The sequence below is a fragment of the Balaenoptera borealis genome (genome assembly GCF_965194805.1).
Source record: "Balaenoptera borealis genome assembly, chromosome: 3".
Lineage (NCBI taxonomy): Eukaryota > Metazoa > Chordata > Mammalia > Artiodactyla > Balaenopteridae > Balaenoptera > Balaenoptera borealis.
The window spans coordinates 32,574,331-32,599,178 of record NC_138866.1 but is presented as its reverse complement, the minus strand read 5'-3'; the positions used below and the strand labels follow the sequence as shown (position 1 = coordinate 32,599,178).

General features: G+C 39.8%; 1 protein-coding gene across 5 annotated transcripts in view; it reads right to left on the bottom strand.

Annotated features, from left to right (window-relative positions):
* Positions 1-24,848, bottom strand: part of DCAF5 (DDB1 and CUL4 associated factor 5) — a 105,702-nt gene that overhangs the window by 39,204 nt on the left and 41,650 nt on the right. For all 5 annotated transcript variants that reach the window (XM_082384382.1, XM_082384384.1, XM_082384385.1 and 2 more), the window contains exon 6: positions 7,491-7,704. In XM_082384382.1, coding sequence (XP_082240508.1) covers positions 7,491-7,704 — 214 coding nt within the window. The remainder of the gene's footprint in view (positions 1-7,490; positions 7,705-24,848) is intronic.

The window sequence follows — 24,848 nt, the reverse complement described above, 5'->3', positions numbered from 1 at the left end:
ACAGTCACTCACATAATACTCCCTACTCTGGTAGACTGCTATAATGCCCAGTGTCCCCTCCAAGAACTCCTGAAACCAAAAAAATGCCTCCCACTTCTCAACCACCCAAAATCCACGTTAAAAAGAGGAAAAAGTTCTAGCATGCAGGAGGAACAGGCCATCTACTGATATACTCCAAAAATAACCCAGAATATGTCTTAGGTTCTTTGCTAACAGAGAAATCTCTTTCTGATCAATTTCTCCACTCCACTTCTCTAAGTAAAATATATGTATATGATACGTGTGTGTAAGTGTAACACGTGTGTGTATGTGTGTGTGCACAGCAGTTAATATTCCCCAATATCTGCTGATGGAGAAAGAGACATATCAATCAGCTATTATTCACTGAGTACCGATCAATTTACACAGTTCTCTCCAAGGTTCCTCCCATAGTAATTGATTAATTATTCTCCAGTAAATGGCACGCCTGTCTAATTAACTGTATTGAATAGGATAGAAAAACCAGATGGCTCTCTAGCCTGGATCAGCAACAGCAGAGAAACTGCTATTTAACATTTAAATCAAACACAGCTCTCATTTCTCCCTGACCTTTGTCAGAAGGGGAAAAAAAATGATTGAACCATTTTGTGATGTGCTCTCTGTAAGATTATTTTCAGTAAAAGGTTTGCCAATTGGTATATAATATACATTTGATCATATATATCACTTATACCCAGAGCCTGTCACAAATACTATCCAAAGCAAACAGGAAAATTTTTCTTTGGAAATGGCCAAAGCCATAGGTTTATTTGATTTTATTTGTGGTAAGAGAAAATACAATTCCATTGGCTACCAATAAAAGCACACAAATATGCATACCCATAAGATTAACACTATTTTTTGCACGTGAAGTTACATGATTTTTGCTTCTTTGGATCATTTGCCATTTTAGCTCCACTAGGCTCCTGGATTCTTTGGTTTATTAAAATAAATAACTTTTATGGGTTCTGAGTAGGAAAAATTCTATTAATAATAATAAAAAAGTTCCATAAAGACAGCCAATAACTGTTGAATAATCAGTAGGGAAGAAATAAAAAAAAATGCTCTAAATCTCTAACAGCTGCTTGTAACAAAGTAGGCTGCATTACTTAAAGATGAATCTCTGTTTGGCAAAACTCTTTTGGAAACCTGGGCAAGATGAGGGGTCATCAACCAAACGGCCTTCAACAATCAATTTCTCCTCTGTGGGCCTTAGTTTTTATACTTGGGGACTGGGAAGTGGGGAGATGGTATCACTCATTTCAGTCTGCAAATGTGTATTTATATTCTTTATTCAAGCAAAGGTCTCCAGTCTTTCAGAGGAAGGAATATTATTTCCCTTTTCCCTTTTTTTAAGATACCCAAAAAAGAGGTAAAGCTACTTAAACTCTACAAGGAGAATGGGGCAGGTAGAGCAGGTTATACTCTGTTCCCATCATTAATATCTACCAGGGATTTCCTAGTGGAGCCCAAACTCCTAGTCAGGAACTATATATTAAAGGAGCACTGCCATGTTGTATCACCAGATCACATCAATCCCATTTGTTCCTAAGAGGAAATCAGGTCACCTAGTGGTCCTTTTCAGCTTAACAATTAAAAACCAGACTATATCTAGCAGGTCTGCATATACTCCAAAACCTTGTAAGCTTTCTAAGTTCTACATCAGTAAATGAACTAAAAGACGGTTTAATCCTTGAGTAAAATCTTAATCCAGGATTGCTAATACCTGAAGCCCCTAGTTTTCAGGAATTCCATAAACTCCTTAATATTACATGCAAAACGATGTGCATATGTACATTTTTCTGAAATGGTGTTCAAAGCTTTTAGACTTTCAAAGAGGTTCAGGAGTCAAAAAGATTTACAAATAGCTGATTTAATAAACAAGTTACCTTCATGCTACCTTCTCTTTATAAAGTAAAGAGTCTCCTAAAATATTCACCTAAAAAATACATACAACAAGGAATTCCTCTGCCATAACATTCTGTGTTCAGCTCTTCCTCATCAGCCCATGGAAGAGGCTATCGCCACTTGATCTGAAAACACAGGTGGCAGCAGGCCTACGAGGAAGAGGGTACAATCATAGGCTATGGACTGAGTCTAGTCCTGGTTCAGCTACTGATTAGATTTGCAGTTTCAAACTACTCTAGACCTTAGTTTCACATGGGGATGAAACCTGTTCAACTATACCCAAAGGTTCCTGGGAGGATTACTATGACATGAAAGTGCTTTAGAAGCTAAAGGGCAAAAAATATATGATATAAAAGAAAGGCAAGGAGAAGAAGAAAAAGTTAGCTTAAAGACACAAAGCAAGTCAAAGGATAGAATCTGAGAGTTGAATCTCCCCTATTAAAAGTGTACCTTTATTTCAGGAGAACATATGGCATGCCAGGCCCCCACGTGAGCTTAATCAGGGCTGCATGGAGTTATTAGAAAAAAAAAAAAAGCGGAGTTATAACTTTCTAGGTTCCTTTACTGGCCTGTAGTGCACTTCCTGGCAAATTCCTACACCTCTATTATACCCGTATAATGTCAACACAGAAAGGTTGAGTGGTGACGTAATGTCTGAGGCCAAGCCATGTATTCAAGGCCGTTTTGTTGGATTCACAGGGTACAAGTCAGCTCTTTTTTCCAGGGGATGAGATATGATGATGTAATTATCATGATTTTAGGGGTCTGCCATCTGTCAAGTTCAAAAGAAAGACCTCTGTAAGTGATCCCAATGTTCAGACACTCCAGGGCTCAGCCCTTTCAAGAAAACTTTATTATTCTTTCTCCTTCCTTCCCTATCCCACTTTCGGCAAGATGTAGGGATTACCAGGCCAGGTGTTAGATGAGACTAACGAAAGAGAAGACTTAAATTACCACACTGTCCATTTCCAGGCCACACAAACCAGTTAGCCTGAAAGACTTATTTCCCAGAAGCCTGAGGTGCTCTGCTGGACTCTTGCAATCTAGGGCAAGAGCCGTTTAAGGAATTGTGAAAGAAAGGGAACAAAAGCTGGGTGCTGTCTTACAAGGGTGTGCCAGAAAAGCTAGCAGGTGGAAAATTGGCCTTCTTTTTTAACCCTGTTAAGAGATTGGCTCACTAAGTATACAGAGGGGAGTGTGAAGCTTGGGAGACAGAATGTACCTAGTCAGGCTTCAGGGAGAAAATGAAAAACAAAAAAATCCAAGTATGATAAGAAAAGCAAGGAGGAGAACCTTTGGGTTCAGGCAGCCTCCAGAGGAAGGAATGCTGTTTGCTGTTTTACTAAAAGATTCCTCATTATATTGCAAGATTAGAAGGTGGGCTGCCTTTAAAAAAAAAAAAGTTAAGGCTTTATTTGGGGCTAATTGTTCCTGTTGATGCCCAACCAATCTGATGTCACTCATGTCACCTTATCTGATGATAGAAGTTATCGAACTTGAATAAGATTATACTAGCAATAAACAAACCATGTATTTTTAGCCAAAAGTGGGGATGACAGAGTGTATATACAGGGGTTTGAATGAAAATCTCAAAGAGGGTACGAACTGGCAGTCACGTGAATGTGTCTACCACAGCATCTGGCACACAGTAGATGCTCAGTAAATATCTGCTTTCTTTTTTTATAAGATGGAGGGGATGAAAAGGCATGAAGTTAGGAAAGGTTCAGTAGGAAACAGGAAAAAGGAATGTGTCTCCACTCACCTATGAATTAGTGACAGACCATGAAACTAAACATGACAGAAAAACATCCTGCTGAAGCACAGAGGTTTGAAACTGGTGGCTCTAGAAAAGAATAGGTGTTATGGTACACAGGTTTGTTTAATTCATACAATGAAGTATGAATTTGCTGCAATACTTAAAAATCAGGAAACTTCACGTAACAAATCTCTACTTCTGGCTTCCCTTGAAAAAACCAAAGGCCCTCCTGGCAACAATGGGCTGAAGCTGAGTCAAAGCTTCACTTATATGGCATTCACTTAGATTTAGGATGGGGTGGGCTCTCCAGCTGGCCACGGTCCCCACTACTCACTGTTGTTTACTTCTAGCCCAACTCACTCATTTTTGCTGCTTGCCTTGCTTAAGGCATTACGTTGTGACCTTTTGTTTAGTGAAAAGGAGTCTCTACTGAGAGCTCAAAAATCTGGGTTCTAGTCCTACTCAAACTTGCACATGTCTTAACTTGTATACCTACCCTCTCTAAGCCTGTTTTCTCATCTGTAAAAGGAGGGATTGTACAAAATGATCTCTAATAGCTCTATAATTAGAATTGATCTACAATGGTGGCAATGAGCATGGGGAAGACACAAAGTAGGCTCAGTCGGTTTTATGCTTTATTCTGATCTTGAAATCTTAGTTTCATTTTGGGGCTAATGAATTACCTAGTGAACCTAGGACAGTCTTATAAGAAGTACAGGCTCTCTGGCATAATGGTTTGATTTGTGTGGACTGAGTAATACTGTAATTAAAAGCCAGAAGACTGTCTCAGATAGATAGGTCGCTTACTGCCTTTCTTGACCATGTTCATTCCTATTATGGAAGTTCGCAGATTCCTCTCTGGGATGGTTACTTACCCAGCCTAGGACTAAATGAAGAGTTCCAGAGCACAGAGCCTCGGGCTGTGGGCGTACTCAAAGCATACAAGAAAAAGATCAAATATAAAGACCGATATAAGGAAAGGGTAGGCTTTGGAATTTGAAAGCAGCTAAAAAGATCCTGTCTGAACCAGCCAAAGAATACACATATCAGTCCTGCAGATCATACTATAACTGTGGCAGCTGCTGCTTTAGCCCTGAGTGTGGAAAGTCAGAGCCCATAAATCACTTTTGAGAGACATGTTTCAGGAATGAGCCAATAATTTTGGCCTCCTGTGCTACACTTAGAAAGTATAAGCTCAGCAGATTAGTTTCACTGAAAATCCATTATTTAATTCATCTTCCTAAAGCTCCTGGAAGTTGAGCAGGAAAACAGGTACTTATCAATCCTGACTTACAGTTATACAAGGCTTAGGCCTGGAAAGCTAAAAACCACACATTGACCAAAGTACTCAAGATTCACTTCAACAAATATTTATTGTGCTCTCAGTGTGCCAGGCATTGGAGACAAGATAATGATGAATTAGCTACATTTCTTAGTCCCTAAGGAGTGAAGAAAACAGCCAAACATAAATCTCTGTACTTCCTATTCCCTAGGTTATATACTTCTGATAATCTATATAGGGAATATAAACAGACTTTAACTCTGAAATGGATTTGAAGTTAGACTCAATGACTTCCCATCCTCCTCTATCCATGGCAAACCACTTATCCCAACCAAAAAGCAGTCTAGTTTGTCAGAAAGAATATATTACCCACAAACTCTTCCCATAGGACAAAAATCATACAGAACAGTCAAATCTGAATAGAGAAAATCAAAAGCCATTCAATGTTTTTATCATTATATATAACCTGAAAGGCCAAAACAACTACATCTTGTCAATGTAGATAACCAGGACCACCACAAAATACCTTGTGTGGCTCTGCCTATGGCAGTATCTGTACCTGTCCCCCTGTATCTCAAAGTGGGTAATTATAACCTAGGTCAAAAGTTCTCAATCAGGGGCAATGTCTGGGGACATTTTTGGTTGTCTGGGTGACAGCTGGGGGAGATGATACTGGCATCTAGTGGGGAGAGGCCAGGGATGCTGCTAATTATCCTACAACGCACAGGACAGCCCCACAAAATAAAGAATTATCTGACCAAGATGTTGACAGTGCCAAGGTGGAGAAACCATGGCCTATGTGTTCTTACATACTGGTTAGAGGCCTTTGTTCTGGGTCTTTTAAGGACTCCACACAGGTAGGTTCTGGCTGCTAACATAGGAACTAAAAGAAAACACAACATCCATTCTCCTTCACCTCTTTCTCCTTTCTCTCAGGGCCTGTGTCTCTGGTAATAAAACCTAATAAACCACTACATTTTTACAATTAGTGCCTGCTCTTTATTGTTCAATGAAATAAAATCACATGCATAAGAGGTCTGATAGAAGACGGAAAATCAACAAAAGCAAGGAAGAAAGGTAGAGAGGGAGGCAGGGGCTTGGTTGTCATTTCCATAGCTAAATGAAATTAAATCAACCATTCTGCAGAGCAAAAAAATTACCTATTCTATTGTGAGTCAGATCATCTCTAGAAACTGCTTCTTTCCACCCAAGAAACAAATTGCCTATAAAAACTAAGTCTATCAGGCATTGTGGCCTCTCCAAGGAGATATTGCTTATATAACTGAGGCCACCTAGTGGTTTTAAGTGTAGATTGCAGCTAAGTAGGCCCTAGGACTCTGACAAATATAAATTCTGAATTTAGATATATGTTCTCTATTTGTAAAAGGGGAAATTCCTAGCCTGGACAACTTAAAAGATATTCTCAGTTTCTTTAACATGCAACTCCATTAAAAAAGCATTTATTGTGCTCCTACTACATATGCTCATCTTTAAGCGATGATATTGGGGAGCCTCTACCTCAGCTAGGGAGAAAAACCCTAGCTACTGCCTTCAAAAAGCAGGGTCTTCACAAGTTCTCAAGGAACTATTTCTTTTATGCCCCTTGCCCACAAATAACTTTAAAGCAGTGGAGTACAGCATGTGAGAATTATATGTCAAAGTTTAACATAGTTGATGGATCCAAAGAGAACACTAAGAATTAGCAAGACTAAGGTTTCTATTTTTCCAATCTAGATGTGAAACGGCAATAAGATTTGTTGTGTTTGAGAAGAAAAAAAAATTTATCCATTTATTTGTTCAATCTTTCTTTATATTTGTCTTTACTCAGCTTGATTACTCAGACCAGTCCAACTGATCCATTCACTGACACCCACTTTAGAACTTCTATGGCCAAGAGAGACAGGTATAGCAAAGGTATAGGTATGTTTTTAAACTGCCAGCTCTAAGTCAACATCAGTATCTCGATTCCCAGTAAGACTGTGAAAAGGCTGGAAACTCACAGCTTGGGTTCTCCTTCCCAGTTGTGATGCTGGCAATAAAAAGGAAAAACGTCAGCATCTGGCTTCCTCTCAAACAAAGCTGCTCAGCCCATTTCATCCAAGAAAAAGGTGCCATTCAAAGGGGCTATTCAGGATGTATGTCTCTTGGAGGGTACTTACAGTGTTTCATTCATCATTGTGTTTCACTGATACAAAAAAAAAGGTGTCATTTTTTGGCAGGCTAATTGTCCATGGACTTCCTCCTTTCTTGTGAAATGACACACTCTTAGAATCTTAAAATCTGTTCACAAACTTGGCAGAGCTAGGTTGCTCAGAACCATACTGTGGTTTATGGTGTGTGTCTCATATTACCCAAAGGCAGCTCTGATGGAAAAACTCACTATTAAGCCAGAATGTCTCCAGACACTTACTGTTTCCCCTCAACTGTTTCTACCTGACATGGCTAAAGAGAAATAAAGACCAGTACAGAAAGAAAAATCTGAGAGGAAAGCATGAGTGTGGGATGCAGGCGGCAGAAGGCACTTACCTGGTCACGATCTCCTGCAAAACAGCAGCTTTTCATGGTACATGAGTTGAAGTAACCCTGATTGTCAAACTGGAACACAGGCAGGCGGGAGTGGATGTCATAGAGTACAGGGGGCAGACGTCGTCTCAGGGCCAGGAGCTGGGTCCCGTTGCTGTTGAATCGCACACTCATGGCACTTTGGAGGGATAGGTTGCCCCCATAGCGCAGGAGAGAACTGGAAGGCAGAAAGCACAGGGATCAGGCATGAGGCAGGCTGGACAAGAGTCTGCAAAAAACACTGCATTTTGTACCAGGACCTCCTGTCAGGCTTGCACATCTGAATTTTGGCAGAAAGTTAGTTTTATGCAGTGGGCTAGAAGGTAATAAAGAGGACAGGGATGACTCCTTGATTACATTAAAGCAAGTTATTTAAACTGGTGGTTCCCCCCTCTTCAATCTCCTAAAGGCAAATTACCAGTAAATTTATAGGAAAAGGATAATACAAGCATCTTGAAAGAAGAGACATATTAAAATGATTAGTTCTTTTATCTACCTGAGCTACATAAGCAAATAGATACTTGTCAAGACTCTGGGAAGTCAGTGGTGTCCACACTAACTGGCTAATCATGGATGGTATTTAAGGAATATATTTGTCCTTTGAATTAGCGACACAAGAACCATCAGCCAAGAAAAGATACTCTAGTTTATTCTGGATTTTTTTTTAATAATAATCACTCTATTGCTTACACATTTATTTTTGAATTTTCAATCTGTTTACAGAGAATTTTTATATTTCATATGGCACAACTCAAGAATAAATATTAAAGAAAAAATTTAAATTAAACACAGAGCAAGCAGTTACAACAATTAGAAAAGCAAGATGACTTGTTTCCCTTTACAATTCCCAAAGAGTTTATATTTAGCTTTAAAATATACTTTGGCTAATATATATAATTCCATTTATCCAGCTTCTACTAGAGAGTGGTATGATCTGGTTCACCCAGTATTCTTCTGTAGTTTCATAATGTTCATAACATTTTTAAAAAGTCACACAGTATGGTTCCAAATAATTTACTTTGATGACTCAGAAGATACTTACAATGTGCTAACTAGGATGGCAGTGAACATTAACAATTATACAGTACTAAGTAACAAAGGGTGTGTGTTTTAACTTTCTAGTAGTCAGTCTCCTTGATTATGATTACCCGGACACTATTTTATTATAGAGGGATGACTGTTCATTGTCCATGTCAACCAACTTTTCTTTCTTTAATTCTTGGAACACCAAATTACTGGTAAGAAAGTGAGATTAACTGTATGCACTGGAGGGACTTCCCTGGTGGTGCAGTGGTTAAGAATCTGCCTGCCAATGCAGGGGACACAGGTTCGAGCCCTGGTCCAGGAAGATCCCACATGCCATGGAGCAACTAAGCCTGTGCACCACAACTACTGAGCCTGTGCTCTAGAGCCTACAAGCCACAATTACTGAGCCTGCACGCCACAACTACTGAAGCCCGTGTGCCTAGAGCCCGTGCTCTGCAACAAGAGAAGCCACTGCAATGAGAAGCCCACGCACCGCAATGAAGAGTAGCCCCCGCTCGCTGCAACTAGAGGAAGCCTGCATGCAGCAGCGAAGACCCAACGTAGCCAAAAATAAATAAATAAATTTACTAAAAAAAAAAAAGTATATGCATTGGAGAATGCTATAGAAATGAGGGCCACATCAGTGCTATTAACTCACTCTGCTTCACAAGACACTGTGGTCATGTAAAGAGATTCTAGTAGTTTAAGAAAAAAAGGTTATAAATTTAGGGAATCAGAGCTGGAAAGGGCCTTGAGATACATAAATTAGAGCCTGCCAGACTTATCTGAAACATTTTTAAGGAAGAAGTTTTAATAGCATTTTACCAAGTGAAAACTTAAAGAGCTGTATGTTACCAGAAGAGATTTAACACTGAATGAATATAACACATTTTCTTTTATTTCTTTTCTGGCAAGAGAGTGATGGAGAAGTTTAAGGGGACAAGAAAGGAGATATCTCAAAAACAAAACTAAACTGAACTAAAAAAAAAAAAACAAAACACCTGCAAACAACCAAAAGAGAAAAAAAAAAGGTTTATAAATGTGAAAAAAAAAGGAATTAAAAGTAATTTACAATTATAATAGTGTCTATAGGTTTTATAGAGAATAAATTACTCCTGCTATTAGTGTTAGCTTGTTTGACCATTTGACATAATTGAATTCACAACTTTAGTTTTTTCAACATGCTGTTGTATTAAACATAAATCCAAGAAGTCATCTTTTCTCTGAAACTCTGATATTAATTTTGGTTCTGAAGACTCTTTAATATATTCTTTATATACAGTTAAATTTATATCATTATACAGATATAATGAAATGATATGTGGTGTAAATCTTTGTAACTGGCAGAGCGCTATACAAATTAAAGAGATTATTACTATAATGTTTTTTAAAAAAGAAAGCAGATATCCCATGGGAAAACGAGGCCCTGGACCACAGTGCAAAGGAAGCTGCCAACCTGGCCTAATCATAAAAACATTCTGCACCACCACTAGCCACAGTGAGTCCTGTGTCCCCCCAAAGCAGTCTTCTCACCAGAGGGAAGAACGCTCTAGTACCGCAGGTATGTATGGAAACAAGGCTTAGGCAAAACAGACTTTAATCCTCTTATGTTCGGAAGGGAAGTAAAGAGAGAAGTGACTTAGAAAACGGTCTCTAGAACTCTAAACATCAAGGAGAAGCCTGGTACTCCTGCAGGCCCCAAGTAATAACCCCTGCAGAGCAATGTTCTTATAATGTCCTAAACACAGGCCACAGTCATTCACATACAGGGAATGAATGATGGGGCTGTTAGAGCCCAGGCATTTCCTTTACAGGGTGTCCTAGCTGCCACAGGCATGTGGTGTTATCTAAACACTGATCTCAAAAACAATGAAAGCCTTTCAATTCAAGATCAGCATGGAGTGTGCAAATAAACCAGTATCTGTAGGACTGAAGAGGAGTTGGGGGTGGGAACAAGACTCAACAAAAAGAAACTTGGTCAGCCACAGCAGCAGGGGATTGCATCAGCTCAGGCATCCCTGACAGGAAAGCTGGGGCCTCTGGCAACACCCTTTCCATTTGTTAACAGGAACTTCCTCTGCAGATTCTAGTCAGGCCTGCAGGAGTCTGCCCAGGACAGGCATCTGGGCCCATCCCATTCCCACCCAAGCTCCTATGTCGGCAATCTGGCCACTCTACAGGGGTCTGTTTGTGGGCTCCATGAGAGTCACTAACTTTTCTCTTAGTTTCTGGGCAGGGAACTCCTATCTCTCACACAGGGAGGGTAGGTACATAGGAATCTTGCTCCTAGAGTCTTTAGGGGTGCAGCTAACAAAAAACTGTAGCAGCAGCTACTAAAACTGAATACTTCATGTTTGGGTGCAAAAATCCTTTCAGAGGGATAGACTGACACCTGAAACTGAGAAAGTGAGCTACATTAACTGTAATTTCTCAGCAGGGGTTCTGCAGCTGGCTCCTCCTGTTGAGAATGGTAAGAATGATCTAGTTCATCAGGAAGAAAAGGCTTAGAAGCAGTTTCCCCTCACAGTCAAGATATAAAGATAATGTCAAAGATCCTGTTGTTTATGATTCCATGGGTAAGATGCATGATAAATCATCTGGGACTTTTAAAAAAGGCAGATTGGGACTTCCCTGGCGGTCCAGTCATTAAGACTCCGCACTTCCACGGTAGGGGGCATGGTTCAATCCCTGGTCGGGGAAACTAAGACCCCACAAGCCACATGGGCAAAAAAAACCAAGGCAGATTCTCAGGATCCATCCCCAGATATTCTAATTCAGTCTGAGAAGTGGGCCCAGGAATCTGAATTTAACAAGCAACCTTAATTAATTATGATGCATGTGACTTTCAAACCACACTTTGAAAAATATGGTTCCATTTTGGACTTTGGGGCGGCGGGTGTATGGGGGAAAATAAGGTGGAGAGAAAGCAGATTACTAGAGGCTCAGCGAAAAACCAACCACACAATATGGCACTTTTTACAGCCCCATGTCTAACAGCAGAAAGGACTCTAATTCCTTTTAAGATCAGAGTTCCACTCTACCAACAATGCCTGACATGTTTTTTTTCCTGCCCTCAACACATTCCCTGAAGGAGAAGTTTCTTACTTCCTCTTGGAGAACTGATGGTACCTGTACACAAGAATGCCTCAATCTTGACAGCAGAGGTGCCACCATCTCCACTCCTCCAGAGAAATGGCCACCATTACACACCCAAATGAGACGAGCAGTATCTTGAAAGGACTAGCAACAAGTTAAAATGAGTTCAAATCAAAATATCCCTAGTGGGAAGCAGCTGCATAGCACAGGGAGATCAGCTTGGTGCTTTGTGACCACCTAGAGGAGTGGGATAGGGAGGGTGGGAGGGAGACACAAGAGGGAGGGGATATGGGGGGATATGTATACATATAGCTGATTCACTTTGTTATACAGCAGAAACTAACACAACATTGTAAAGCAATTATACTCCAATAAAGATGTTAAAAAATAAAAAAATAAATAAGATAAAAGCAAGTAAAATAAAATGATTGTTACTAGATTTAAAAAGAAAAACAAAATATCCTTATAAGAAAAATAAAAGCAATAAATCTATTCCCAGCCTATCTTCAACCAAGAATTTGTCATAAAATGCAACAAGAATGGGGTAGGAGGTGATCCAAGGGTCAGCATGCAAAAGACGCAGGACAAAAAGCAAGAGAACCTCAGAACATCAGGAAACTATTCCTCACTAGTGTGTTCCCCTGGTTTTTTGCTTTTTGGTTTTTGGCCCCTCAAAAATATTCAATTGGACTTCTTTATTGCTTTGGTGGGATAAAAAGAAAAATTTAAAAAGTCTTTGGCCAAGGCTAAAGTCTTGGAACAGAAGAGAAACAAGCCAAGGCTGTTTCCAGAAAAAGTGACTAGGAGTATCAAGTCCTGCACAAGATAGAGCATTGGTAAACGTTCCAAGATCTGGCTTCATGAACCTAGATTTCCATAAATCCATGATTAAGTAATTCATCGATGGTGCCAACAAGATTTCCCAAAGCCCACTGGCATGAATTTCCTCAGAGCTTCTATGTGAAAGTTTCCTAACACCTGTGAAACACTTGGAGTCAAGGCACTGCTACTCCAAATCACAGGCATCAGACCTGGTTTCAGACAACCAGAGAGGCAAATTCAATGTCTCACGGGTAGGGGAAAATCTCTCCCCTCCAGTTTCTGCTTTAGGACAGGATGGCCTATAAGGAATACAGGGGCATTCTGTACTTCCTATAACACAACCCAGAGAACATGACAAATCCTAGAAGATACTAGAATTAAGTAAAAATGAAAAAGTTCAAAAAGTCACAGCCCACATCTTCAAGTGTGTTCAAGATCTTGGTGATCGCTTAACCTTTTTCTTTCTTTTTTTTTTTTAATTGAAATATAGTTGATTTACAACATTGTGTAAGTTTCTGGTGTACAGCAAAGTGATTCAGTTTTATATATATATATATATTTTTTTTTTCTTTTCATATTCTTTTCCATTATGGTTTATGACAGGATATTGAATATAGTCCCCTGTGCTATACAGTAGGACCTTGTTGTTTATCTATTGTATATATAGTAGTTTGTATCTGCTAATCCCAAACTCCTAATTTATCACTCCTCCACCCCCTTTCTCCTTTGGTAACCGTAAGTTTGTTTTCTATGTCTGTGAGTGTGTTTCTGTTTTATAAATAAGTTCATTTGTATCATATTTTAGATTCCACATGTAAGTGATATCAATATGGTATGTCTTTCTCTTTCTGACTTACTTCGCTTAGTATGACAATCTGTAGGTCCATCCATGTTGCTGCAAATGACATTATTTCATTCTTTTTTATGGCTATGTAGTATTCCATTGCATATATATACCACATCTTCCTTTTGTTTTTTCAAATGGTTGTGCCCTGCGTGCACTTGTGGGATTTTACTTCCCCGACCAGGGACTGAACCCGTGGCCACGGCAGTGAAAGCGCCGACTCCTAACCATGGGACCACCAGGGAAGTCCCTGCCACATTTTCCTTAACCACTTCTTTTATGTGAGTTGGAAGGAGAAGAACCTGGGCTTTCTCTTTTGTTTTTTCTAACACAGTCCTCAGTTCCAAGACTGAGACTTCTCTAGAGGAAACCAGAACTATTGGACAATAAGCCCGAGAAAGACACACTGTCATCTGTGACTAAACAAACTTATTTTCTTCAGAACATGATCCACTGCCAAGCCTCTCTGGGTTGAAATATAGATACAGGTTCAGTGTCCATGGTAAAATTTCCTTCCCTTTTTGAACATCCAGAAATTTAAGTTTGAATGAGGTCAGCAGAAGTGCTAGACTAAATTTCTGATAAAAAGATCTTCAGGTAATCAAATGCATATCTAGTCCCTCCATGAAGCAAACATGGATGGTAGGTATTGCAGTGCCTCTAATCATCACCTTCCAGAACAGGGACATACCCAGAGTTGAAGTGACATACAGTCCACGTTTTTGCCTTTGGCTCAGAGGATCCCAAAAGCCACATAAAACCAACCAAGATCTCAACCCTATGCAAGATCTCGAAATGAATTAAGAGGCAGTGCCATAACAGTTTTGTTCTAGGACACTCATGACTTTTCTACAGAATTAGGGACTCAGCATTTAGTCATCTCAGTTCATCAGATGACCTGCTTATTCAAAACCCCACTTTAAGCTGTGAAAAATAGAGAGGGGTTTTGTAAGCAGCCATTTAATCTTTATCTTAAGCTACTCTTGGCCCTACCGTCTGACAGATGTTACATAGCACCAGCCCTGACCTCACAGTGTAGAAAACTGGAGAGGAAGAGTTTAATGAATACTGGTTGGCAGCGGGAAGAAAACAGCCAGGGGAAGGGGGAGACTGAGATGGCAGTTGCTACAGCAACAGTAACAGTGCAGAAGGAGTGGGTGGGAATACAGGCAGATAAACAGGCAGTCCCTGCTGGCAGGAGGAGAAACTGGGTGCGTGTGCTGACTGTCAGGGTACAAGGCCACAAAGCTAGAGGAATGTTAAAGGGGAAAGAGGCAAAGTCTAGAAAAAATCCTAAGCAGAAGAGGGTCTGAAAACAAAAATTACAATTTGGTATCTTCTACAAGAGCACTTATGCAAACAGCTGAAAACAAGAGAAGAGAGGAATGCAAAGGAAAGGGGAGAGAAGGCCAAAGTGCTGACCGATGAGACACGATTATAGGAAGATGGCTTATTTCATACAGGAGCCACTTACTGAGAATGTGTCCAAAAACCAAAGTCACCTCTAGCTGGCAATAATATAAATGTCTCAGGATAATGGCTTTCAAACTTGTTTATAGTAAACCTTTGTAGTAAGTACATCTTATACTGCATTCCAGTACACTCACATTTATTTAGCATAAATTCATTAAACAACTTACTGTCTGCTGTGTGCAATACACTGATTTTCTATTTTCCATTTTCTATCTAATAAATACTTGTGACCATCTAAATTAATTTCATGGCCCAATGGATTATTGAAAGAGCTTCCTATCTTATCTCCTTGCTTCCACTCTTGGCCCATGCTCCATTTCATCCTGAACAAGACAGCCAGAGGCATGCTGATCCATGAGTCAAGATCACATCATTCCTTTGCTGAAAATCTGCCAGCGGCTTCCCATTTCAACCAGATTAAAACCCAAATTCTTTTTTTTCTTTTTAAGGTTTTAAATTTTATTTATTTATTTATTTACTTACTTACTTACTTACTCATTTAACTTTCTGGCCGCGCCACGTGGCATGTGGCATCTTAGTTCCCCGACCAGGGATGGAACCCGCACCCCCTGCATTGGAAGCACGGAGTCTTAACCACTGGACCGCCAGGAAGTCCCCCAAACCCAAATTCTTTATAATGCCAACAATGCCCTAGATAGCCCCTCAATCCCTATGTCTCTGACTCTGCCCCCTAGCACTCTTCTTACCTTACTCTGCTTCAACCACATGATGCCTCCTTCCTGCTCCTAGAATACGTCAGACATGTTTCTGCTTTAGGGCTTTTGCACTTGCAAATCCTGAGGGAACATTCCTCCCCAGATATGAGCATGGTTCGTTCACTTACCTCTTTATTCAAATATCCTTCTCAATTAGCCTTTCCTGATATACCCTATGCAAAAATGCAACTTCCCCAATGCTCCCTCTCTCCCTTGCCTGCTTAGTTTTCTCTACTACATGAATCACCATCTTACATACCATATATTTTTAAGTACTTATTTTGTTTCTTATTTGTCCTTTTCCACTAGAGTATTACCTTTTATGTCTTTTCCTGTGCATCCCAAGTGCTTAAACAGTGCCAGACACATAATAGGCATTCAATAAGTAGATGCTGCATGATCTAGTGGATCATGAGTAGCAATCTGAAAAACCTGACTTAGAACATTAAACAAAACAGGCTCCACAAAGGTTCACCTGGCTCCTGACATTTGTCTGCTCACGAAATCTAATCTTGAGAGGCAAGCAGAAGAGCAACATAAAATTCAGAGAAATAGCAGGAGGCTTGGAGATCATCTGAGTCAAAGTTTTCTTTCACAGGCAAAGGACTGTGGCCCAGAAAGTAAAATGATTTGCCAATGACCACTTAGGTCTTCTCCTCCTCACTGACACCACCACACGTCCTTCAAATGAGTTAAATTTATCTACCTGCTAATAAGCAGCCAACAAGAAGGAAGACTTTAACAGGTAAACAGGTATCATGATTATATCTTGTATTTTAAAGCAAGTTTCTGATATTTGCAAAATAAAAGTTCAAAAGGAAAATTAATAGTTAAACTTTAGGAATTCAATTACAAGCTAAAAAAAGAAAATTTATCAGGTTTCAGAAGGTGGACAGTGAATTCTATAGGCTTTGAATACATGCCCTATCCAATTATATCTAAGAATAGATAGTGATAAACATTTGGATTGATGGATGTACTGAGACCAACAAGAAGGTACGTTAATTAGACTATAGCATTTAGGTAATTTTTTTTATACCTTTCATTTTATTTTCCAAGTTTTCCTACAATGAACATGAACTTCTGTAATCAGAAGAAAATACATCATTCTAAAATGTCATCTCAAACATACTCCCTCTTTAATTAAGGGACCACAGAAGACAGATTTGAGAAAAGTATGACAGTGGGGAATTTAAAGAGCTTCTTAACTGAAACTTCAAATAATATGCTGCCCCACAGGATTCTGGTGTAGATGCAAATCTGAAATTAAATCATTGTTTTAAATTCATATAATGATAGTTAAACAAAAATTTTCAAAGGACTCTGAAAATTTCAGTGTCCCTCACCATCTTTCTCAATGAAGGCAAATAATATCCCTCCTTTGAAAGGTTTTAAAGTACTAAACAGGCCTCCCTTGGTTAGCACTGGACATAGTACCAGGTTAGATCTGAAACTACACCTAGTTTGATTTCCTTCTGCAGATCCACCATTCCACTTCCCAAGTACCCATAAATAAATGGCAAAGTTGTATTACTGTAATAAAAAACTGATTCAAAACACAAAGTTTTTAATGTAGAATTCAGAAACATTAGCAATGTTCTTAGAAAGTCTTCCATACGTAGGCAAATTCATGGATAAATGAAGCCAAGATTATTAAGAGTGTATGAAGACATCCCCATCTAAAATACGTGACTCACACCAGATAAAATACAAGGGGTCAAACCTAAGGTCACAAAATAAAAAGTTCAAACTATGAAGAATTCATGAAGGAATCAAATCACAATAGATACCCCTGAAGAAGCAACAAGTTCTATTAAATTTAATTTCCAAATATTACTCAGCCATAAAATGGAACGAAATTGAGTTACTTGCAGTGAGGTGGATGGACCTAGAGTGTCATACAGAGTGAAGTAAGTAAGAAACAGAAAAACAAATACCGTATGCTAAACGCATATATATGGAATCTAGAAAAATGGTACTGATGAACCTAGTGGTAGGGCAGGAATAAATGCAGACGTTGAGAACAGACTTGAGGGGGATGGGGAGGCTGGGACGAAGTGAGAAAGTAGCATTGACATATATACACTGCCAAATGTAAAATAGATAGCTAGTGGGAAGCTGCTGCATAGCACAGGGAGATCAGCTCAGTGCTTTGTGACCACCTAGAGGGGTGAGATAGGGAGGGTGGGAGGGAGACGCAAGAGGGAGGGGATATGGGGATATATGTATACATATAGCTGGATTCACTTTGTTATACAGCAGAAACGAACACAACATTGTAAAGCAATTATACTTCAATAAAGATGTATAGGGACTTCCCTGGTGGCGCAGCGGATAAGAATCTGCCTGCCAATGCAGGGGACACGGGTTTGAGCCCTGGTCCGGGAAGATTCCACATGCCACAGAGCAACTAAGCCTGTGTGCCACAACTATTGAGCCTGCACTCTAGAGCCCGCAAGCCACAAGTACTGAAGCCCAAATGCCTAGAGCCTGTGCTCCACAACAAGAGAAGCCACTGCAATGAGAAGCCTGCACACCACAACGAAGAGTAGCCCGTGCTCGCCGCAACTAGAGAAAGCCCGTGCGCAGCAACGAAGACCCAATGCAGCCAAAAATAAATAAATTAATTAATTTAAAAAAAAAAGATGTATAAAAAAATTAATTTCCAAGATGTCTGTGTGTAAATTGTATCACCTAATCCTTACATTAACCCTATAAGGTGGACAGTGAAGGTAACATTATTCTCATCTCAAATTGGAGGAGACCTAGGTCCTGAATGCTTATGTGACTTGGCTTTAACCATACAACAAATAAGCAGCAGAAATAGGGCCAACAAGTTGTTTTCTGCTTCTTGGTTCAACAAGATTTCACAGAATACACTGTGGAGATGCATTATTTCACCCAGCAAAAAAAAAATAGCATCATATAACAATGCATCAGGGCCAGAAGGATTCATCTAAGTAATTCACTTCATACCCTTCCCTGTAGTTCAGTAACTCATATATTCATGCATGCCTTTACTGAATAAACATTTATTGAATACCTACTAACTATTCTAGACAATATGCTAGGCACACGAGTTTAAAGATGAAATAAGATGAAAAGACACTTTCAAGAACTAATCAGGGACAAGAAAACCAACAGTTTCCTTCTATAACATGAATAGTGTTCTAATAAGGGGAATATGTGCTGTGAGAGACATAGGAAGAATATCTACCCTCCACTGGGTACACAGGAGGGGGAGCAGTCACAAAAGACTTCATAGAAGAAAAATCTAAGCTGACTCTTAACAGAGAGAGTCAGAGAGTTGACTCAAGTTCTTAACTGGCAAAAGAAACGAGATAAATCTGGATATGTTAATATATAGATAAATCCCCAACATACACTGATGGGTGAAATAGTCAAGTTGTAGAATAATTGCATAGTAGTACATCATTTGTGTGAAAAGCATACATGCGTATAGAAAACAAAAATCATATATTTTCTATGGGTACATGTATAAGCATATAAAGCAAAGAAAAAGTTCTGGAAGCATATACTACAAACTCCTAACACTCATTACCCCCAGAGGAGGGGGCAGGGGACCAGGACTGGAAGAGATAGTCAGAAGGAACTTTAGCTTTACTGACAGTTTTAAAAGGAGAATGTTATTATGTGTTACTTGCATTTAACTTTTTATTTTGAAATAATTATAGATTCAGAGGAATTTGCAAATAAATTTTCTTGTAAAAAGAATTTGCAAAGAATAAAAATCATATGATCATCTCAACAGAGATGCAGAAAAAGCTTTTGACAAAATTCAACATCCATTTATGATAAAAACTCTCCAGAAAGTGGGCATAGAGGGAACATATCTCAACATAAAAATATGATAAAGCCCCAGCTAACATCATACTCAACAGTGAAAAGCTGGAAGTGTTTCCTCTAAGATCAGGGACAAGACAAGGATGCCCGGTCTTGCCACTTTTATTCAACATAGTTTTGAAGTCCTAGCCACAGCAATCAGAGAAGAAAAAGAAATAAAAGGAACCCAAATTGGAAAGGAAAAAGTAAAACAGTCATTGTTTGCTGATGATGTGATACTATACATAGAAAATTAAGAAGGTTCTTTGAACCCTTTACCCAGACTCTCCCAATGTTACCACCTTGCATAACTACAGTATGATATCAAAACAAGGAAATTTACATTGGTACAATCTATAGAGCTTACTCAGATTTTGTCAGTTATACATGCACTCATTTGTGTGTGTGTGTGTGTGTGTGTGTGTAGCTCTGTGCAATTCTATCACTTGTATAACTTCATGTAACCACAATACTTATCTGTACCATCACCACAAGACTTCCTTGTGCTACCCTTTTATAGTCACATCCACCCCCTCTACCTCTAACCCTAACACCTGGCAATGACTAAATTGTTCTCCATCTCTATAATTATATTATCCCATGAATGTTATATAAATGGAATCAGGCAGTATGTATCGTTTTGAGATCGGCTTTTTCACGTAGCGTAATTCACTTAAGGTTTATCCAAATTGTTGCATGTATCAATAGTTCACTATTTTTTATTGCTGAGTAGTACTCTATGGTATAAATGTACTACAGTTTTTTTTGTTTTTAAACTATTCACCCATTGAAAAACATATGGGTAGTTTCCAGCTTTTGGCTATTATGAATAAAGCAGCTATGAACGTTCATGTTCAAGTTTCTGTATGAAAGTAAGTTTTCCTCTCTCTTGGATAAATGCCCAAGATTGCAACTGCTGGCTCAGATAATAAGTTCATTTTTAATTTATAAAGGAACTACCAAAATATTTTCTAAAGTGGTTGTACTATTTTACATTCCCACCAGCAATGTATGAGTGATCCAGTTTCTCCACATCTTCACCAGCATTACTTGTATTTTATTTATTTATTTATTTAAATTTATTTTTATTTATTTTTGGCTGCACTGGGTCTTTGTTGCTGCGCGCGGGCTTTCTCTAGTTGCGGCGAGCGGGGGCTACTCTTCTTTGCGGTGTGCAGGCTTCTCATTGCGGTGTCTTCTCTTGTTGCGGAGCACGGGCTCTAGGCACGCGGGCTTCAGTAGTTGCAGCACGCAAGCTCAGTAGTTGTGGCTCATGGGCTCTAGAGTGCAGGCTCAGTAGTTGTGGCACACGGGCTTAGTTGCTCTGCGGCATGTGGGATCTTCCCCGACCGAACCCGTGTCCCCCGCATTGGCAGGAGGATTCTTTAACCACCGCGCCACCAGGGAAGTCCCATTACTTGTATTTTAAAAAGCTAAGCTAAGAAGTCAGTCAATGGGGACTTCCCTGGTGGTTCAGTGGCTAAGACTCCACGCTCTCAGAGCAGGAGGCCTGGGTTCGATCCCTGGTCAGAAAACTAGATCGCACATGCCCCAACTAAGAGTTCGCATGCCGCAACTAAAGATCCCGTGTGCTGCCAACTAAAAGATCCTGCATGGCACAACCAAAAGATCCCTCATGCCACAACTAAAGATCCCACACACCGCAACTAAGACCCGGCACAGCCAAATAATAAGTCAGTCAATGTATTTTATTTTATTTATTTATTTTTGGGCTGCATTGGGTCTTCGTTGCTGCACGCGGGCTTTCTCCAGCTGCGGCGAGCAGTGGCTACACTTCATTGCGGTGCCTGGGCTTCTCACTGCAGTGGCTTCTCTTTGTTGCGGAGCACAGGCTCTAGGTGTGTGGGCTTCAGTAGTTGCAGCACACAGGCTCAGCAGTTGCGGCACGTGGGCCCTAGAACGTGCGGGCTTCAGTAGTTATAGCGTGCGGGCTCTAGGGCGTGCAGGCTTCAGGTAGTTGTGGCATGCGGGCTCAGGAGTTGTGGCTCACAGGCTCTAGAGCCCAGGCTCAGTAGTTGTGGTGCACGGGCTTAATTAGTTGCTCTGCGGCATGTGGGATCTTCCTGGACCAGGGATCAAACCTGTGTACCCTGCACTGGCAGGCGGATTCTTAACCACTGCGCCACCAGGGAAGTCCAGTCAATGTATTTTAAAATGAAAGACAAAACCAGATATTTTTGGCTTCCTTATGGATATACACAACACCATCTATGAAACATTTTTGTAACCAAAAAAAAAAATCAAACCTGAATCTGTTTGAGCCCCTAGATCTAATACCAATTTATGGAAAAAACTGGGATAAGAGGCAACATGCTAAATGATGGTATAAAAATGCAATCAGTACAGTTGTCCCTTGGTATCCATGGGGGATTGGTTCCAGGACCCCCCCCATAGATACCAAAATCCGTAGATACAGATCCCGAGGATACAAAGGGCCGACTGTATAACCTAAAATGTGAGAAATTCCATAAAGCAAATAATCCAGTTTCTTTAACAAGTAAATTACAAGAGAAAAAATGAAAGGTAGGAGTATCTATAGATTAAAAAAGACTTATAAGCCATGTCAACTAATTGCTTTGTACGGACCTTATTTAAATCCTCATTCATAAAAACCAACTGTAACATTCATGAGGCAGTTAAGGAAATGTAAACACTAAATATGCAGTGGTATTAAGGAATTATTGCTAATTTTTTAGGTATGATAATAATATTGATTATGTTTTTTAAAAGAGTTATCTTTTTAAAAATAAATTTATTATTTATTTATTTTTATTTTTGGCTGCGTTGGGATCGGGCTTTCTCTAGTTGCGGCGAGCCCGGGCTATTCTTTGTTGCGGTGCGCAGGCTTCTCACTGTGGTGGCTTCTCTTGTTGCGGAGCACAGGCTCTAGGCACGCGGGTTTCAGTAGTTGTGGCATGAGAGCTTAGTAGTTGTGACTCGCAGGCTCTAGAGCACAGGCTCAGTAGTTGTGGCACACAGGCTTAGTTTCTCCACGGCATGTGGGATCTTCCCGGACCAGAGCTCAAACCCGTGTCCCCCGCATTGGCAGGCGGATTCTTAACCACTGTGCCACCAGGGAAGCCCAAGAATTATCTTTTCATGGAAAGTAATCTGGCAGTTCCTCAAAAAGTTTAACACAGGATTACCATATGATCCAGCAATTCCACTCAAGTATAGACCCGAAAGAACCGAAAACAGGTACTCAAACAAGTACTTATTCATGAATCTTAGGAGCAGCACTATTCATAATAGCCAAAAGGTGGAAACAACTCAAATGTCCATCAATGGGTGGATAAACAAAATGTGGTATATACATCCATACAATAGAAAATTATTCAGCCATAAAAAGGAATGAAGTTCTGTACTGATACATGCTACAATGTGGGTGAATCTCAAAAACATTATTCTAAGTAAAAGGCCAGACAAAAGGTTATATGATATATGAAATATCTGTAACAGGTAAATCCATAGATACAGAAAGCAGATTGGTGGTAGCCAGAAACTAGGGGAGAAGTATTCTGGGGGAGTAATTGCTTAATGGGTATAGGTTTTATTTTGGAATGATAAAAATGCTTTGGAACTAGACAGAGGTGGTAGTTGCACGACACTGTGAATGTATTAAATGCCACTGAAGTTTCCACTTTAAAATAGTTAATTTTATGTTATGTAAATTTTATCTCAATTTTTTAAAAAGAATATCTTTCAGAGATACATACTAAAGTATTTACAGAAGAAATGATATAATGCTACATGGAAATGGATCCAAAATAATTGGGAAGGGAGGTCACAGAGGAAGAATAAATGAAATAAGATTGTCAATGGGTTAATTGAAGCTGGGTGCTAGGTATAATGGAGTTTATTTTACAATTCTACATATATATATATGTGTATGTGAATTTTTTAATATAAAAAGCTTTTTAAAAAGAAAAAAAAGTCAAGATTTGATTTTAAAATAAAGTGTACTTGATTTAGGAAATTGATATCACCTCCTCCTAAATAACAAGAGTTGGGGAGAATTAAAGGGAGGATATGAACTGGAACCTGCTTCCACAACTCCCATCCATTCACCAGGCCTTCCCCAGATGCTCTGGTCTGAAGCTAAGTCTCTTGCTATAAAAAGGCACACTGGTGAGAATGAATGGACACAGGGAAGCTCTGGCCTGAAGCCCAAAGACCCTGGGTCCAAATGAACACAGCAGCAAATTCAGCAGACCTCTGAATAATCACAGCTTCCACCTTGAAGGATAAGCAAAGTTGCCAGATCACCTGGGGTATGTATTAAAAAATGGCAGATTCACAGGTTCTGCCCCAGATCAACAGTTCAATCTCTGGGTCTGTGCTTCAGGAAGCAGCATGTTAACAACCTCCCCAGGTGATTCTGATGCCCTCTAAAGTTTGAGGATCACTGGGTTAGCATACTGGGGCCCTGGTATCTTCTAGTGGACAAAGCTGATTCTAGAGCTCCACCTTGTGGCCCAAAAGCCAGAAAGCAAGTTTGCCAGAATCCTTGACTTCCATACATCACTAGTTGACAGGTGTCGAAAGCCCCAGAAGAACCCTTACAACCTCCTCTAAGGACTTACTCCCTGCAGATGACATTTTGATCCATGCCATCACACTCAGGGAGTTAATGAAAACATTACAGAAAGCTAGCTTTGAGAATACGTACTATTTTGGGATGAGTGTAACACTGTACTCACTCAATATTTACTGAGGGTCCGTAACATTCTAAGCACTGTGCTAGGCAATAGAGATTAAAAATAAATAAAACATGGCTCTGTCCTTAAAAATCCACAGAAAAACATAAGAATTAATAGTACAGATTAGGACAAGTGCTTCCTTCCTGAGAAGTAATTCCTGAGCACTGGAAGGAAATAACAGACATAATACTGGTCTGTCTGGAGATAAAACATAGTCACAGTAAAGATAATCAATGATGGCAAAAGCGGTGACTGAGACAGGCAACATGAATGCCACAGGCCATAAGCATTATACTTTACAGAGGCTCTGGAGAGAGCGATCCCTTCTGCTAGAAGTGAGGGAAAGCTTCATTCATTCAGCATGTACTCTGTGCCAAAACTGGGCTAGATGCTGGGGACACAGCGAGAAAAGTAAGCTTTAAGAGTATGTAACAGGGAGACACAGCAAGGACGTCTGCACTGATGGGCTTCCATTTGATCTTGGACCTTGAAGGGTAACTAGGATTTGAATAGGAAAAGAAAAATCAAGAAAAAGGGAGAAATTCTCCTCTATGTGTGTTTGTATGTAGAGGAGGAGTTACAAGGGGAGAAGGGACACTGGTACCAGTGAAGGGGTTGACTGCTTGCGTAACGAGTTTTTACTTCATCCAGTAAACTAGGTCATACATTCATTCCAAAAAAAAACCATTTTCTTGGAGCATCCCGCATAATTGGTTCTGGGGATATGGCCATGAACAAAGATAAAAAGCAGCCACTAAAGCTCCTGGGTAGGGGAATGGCA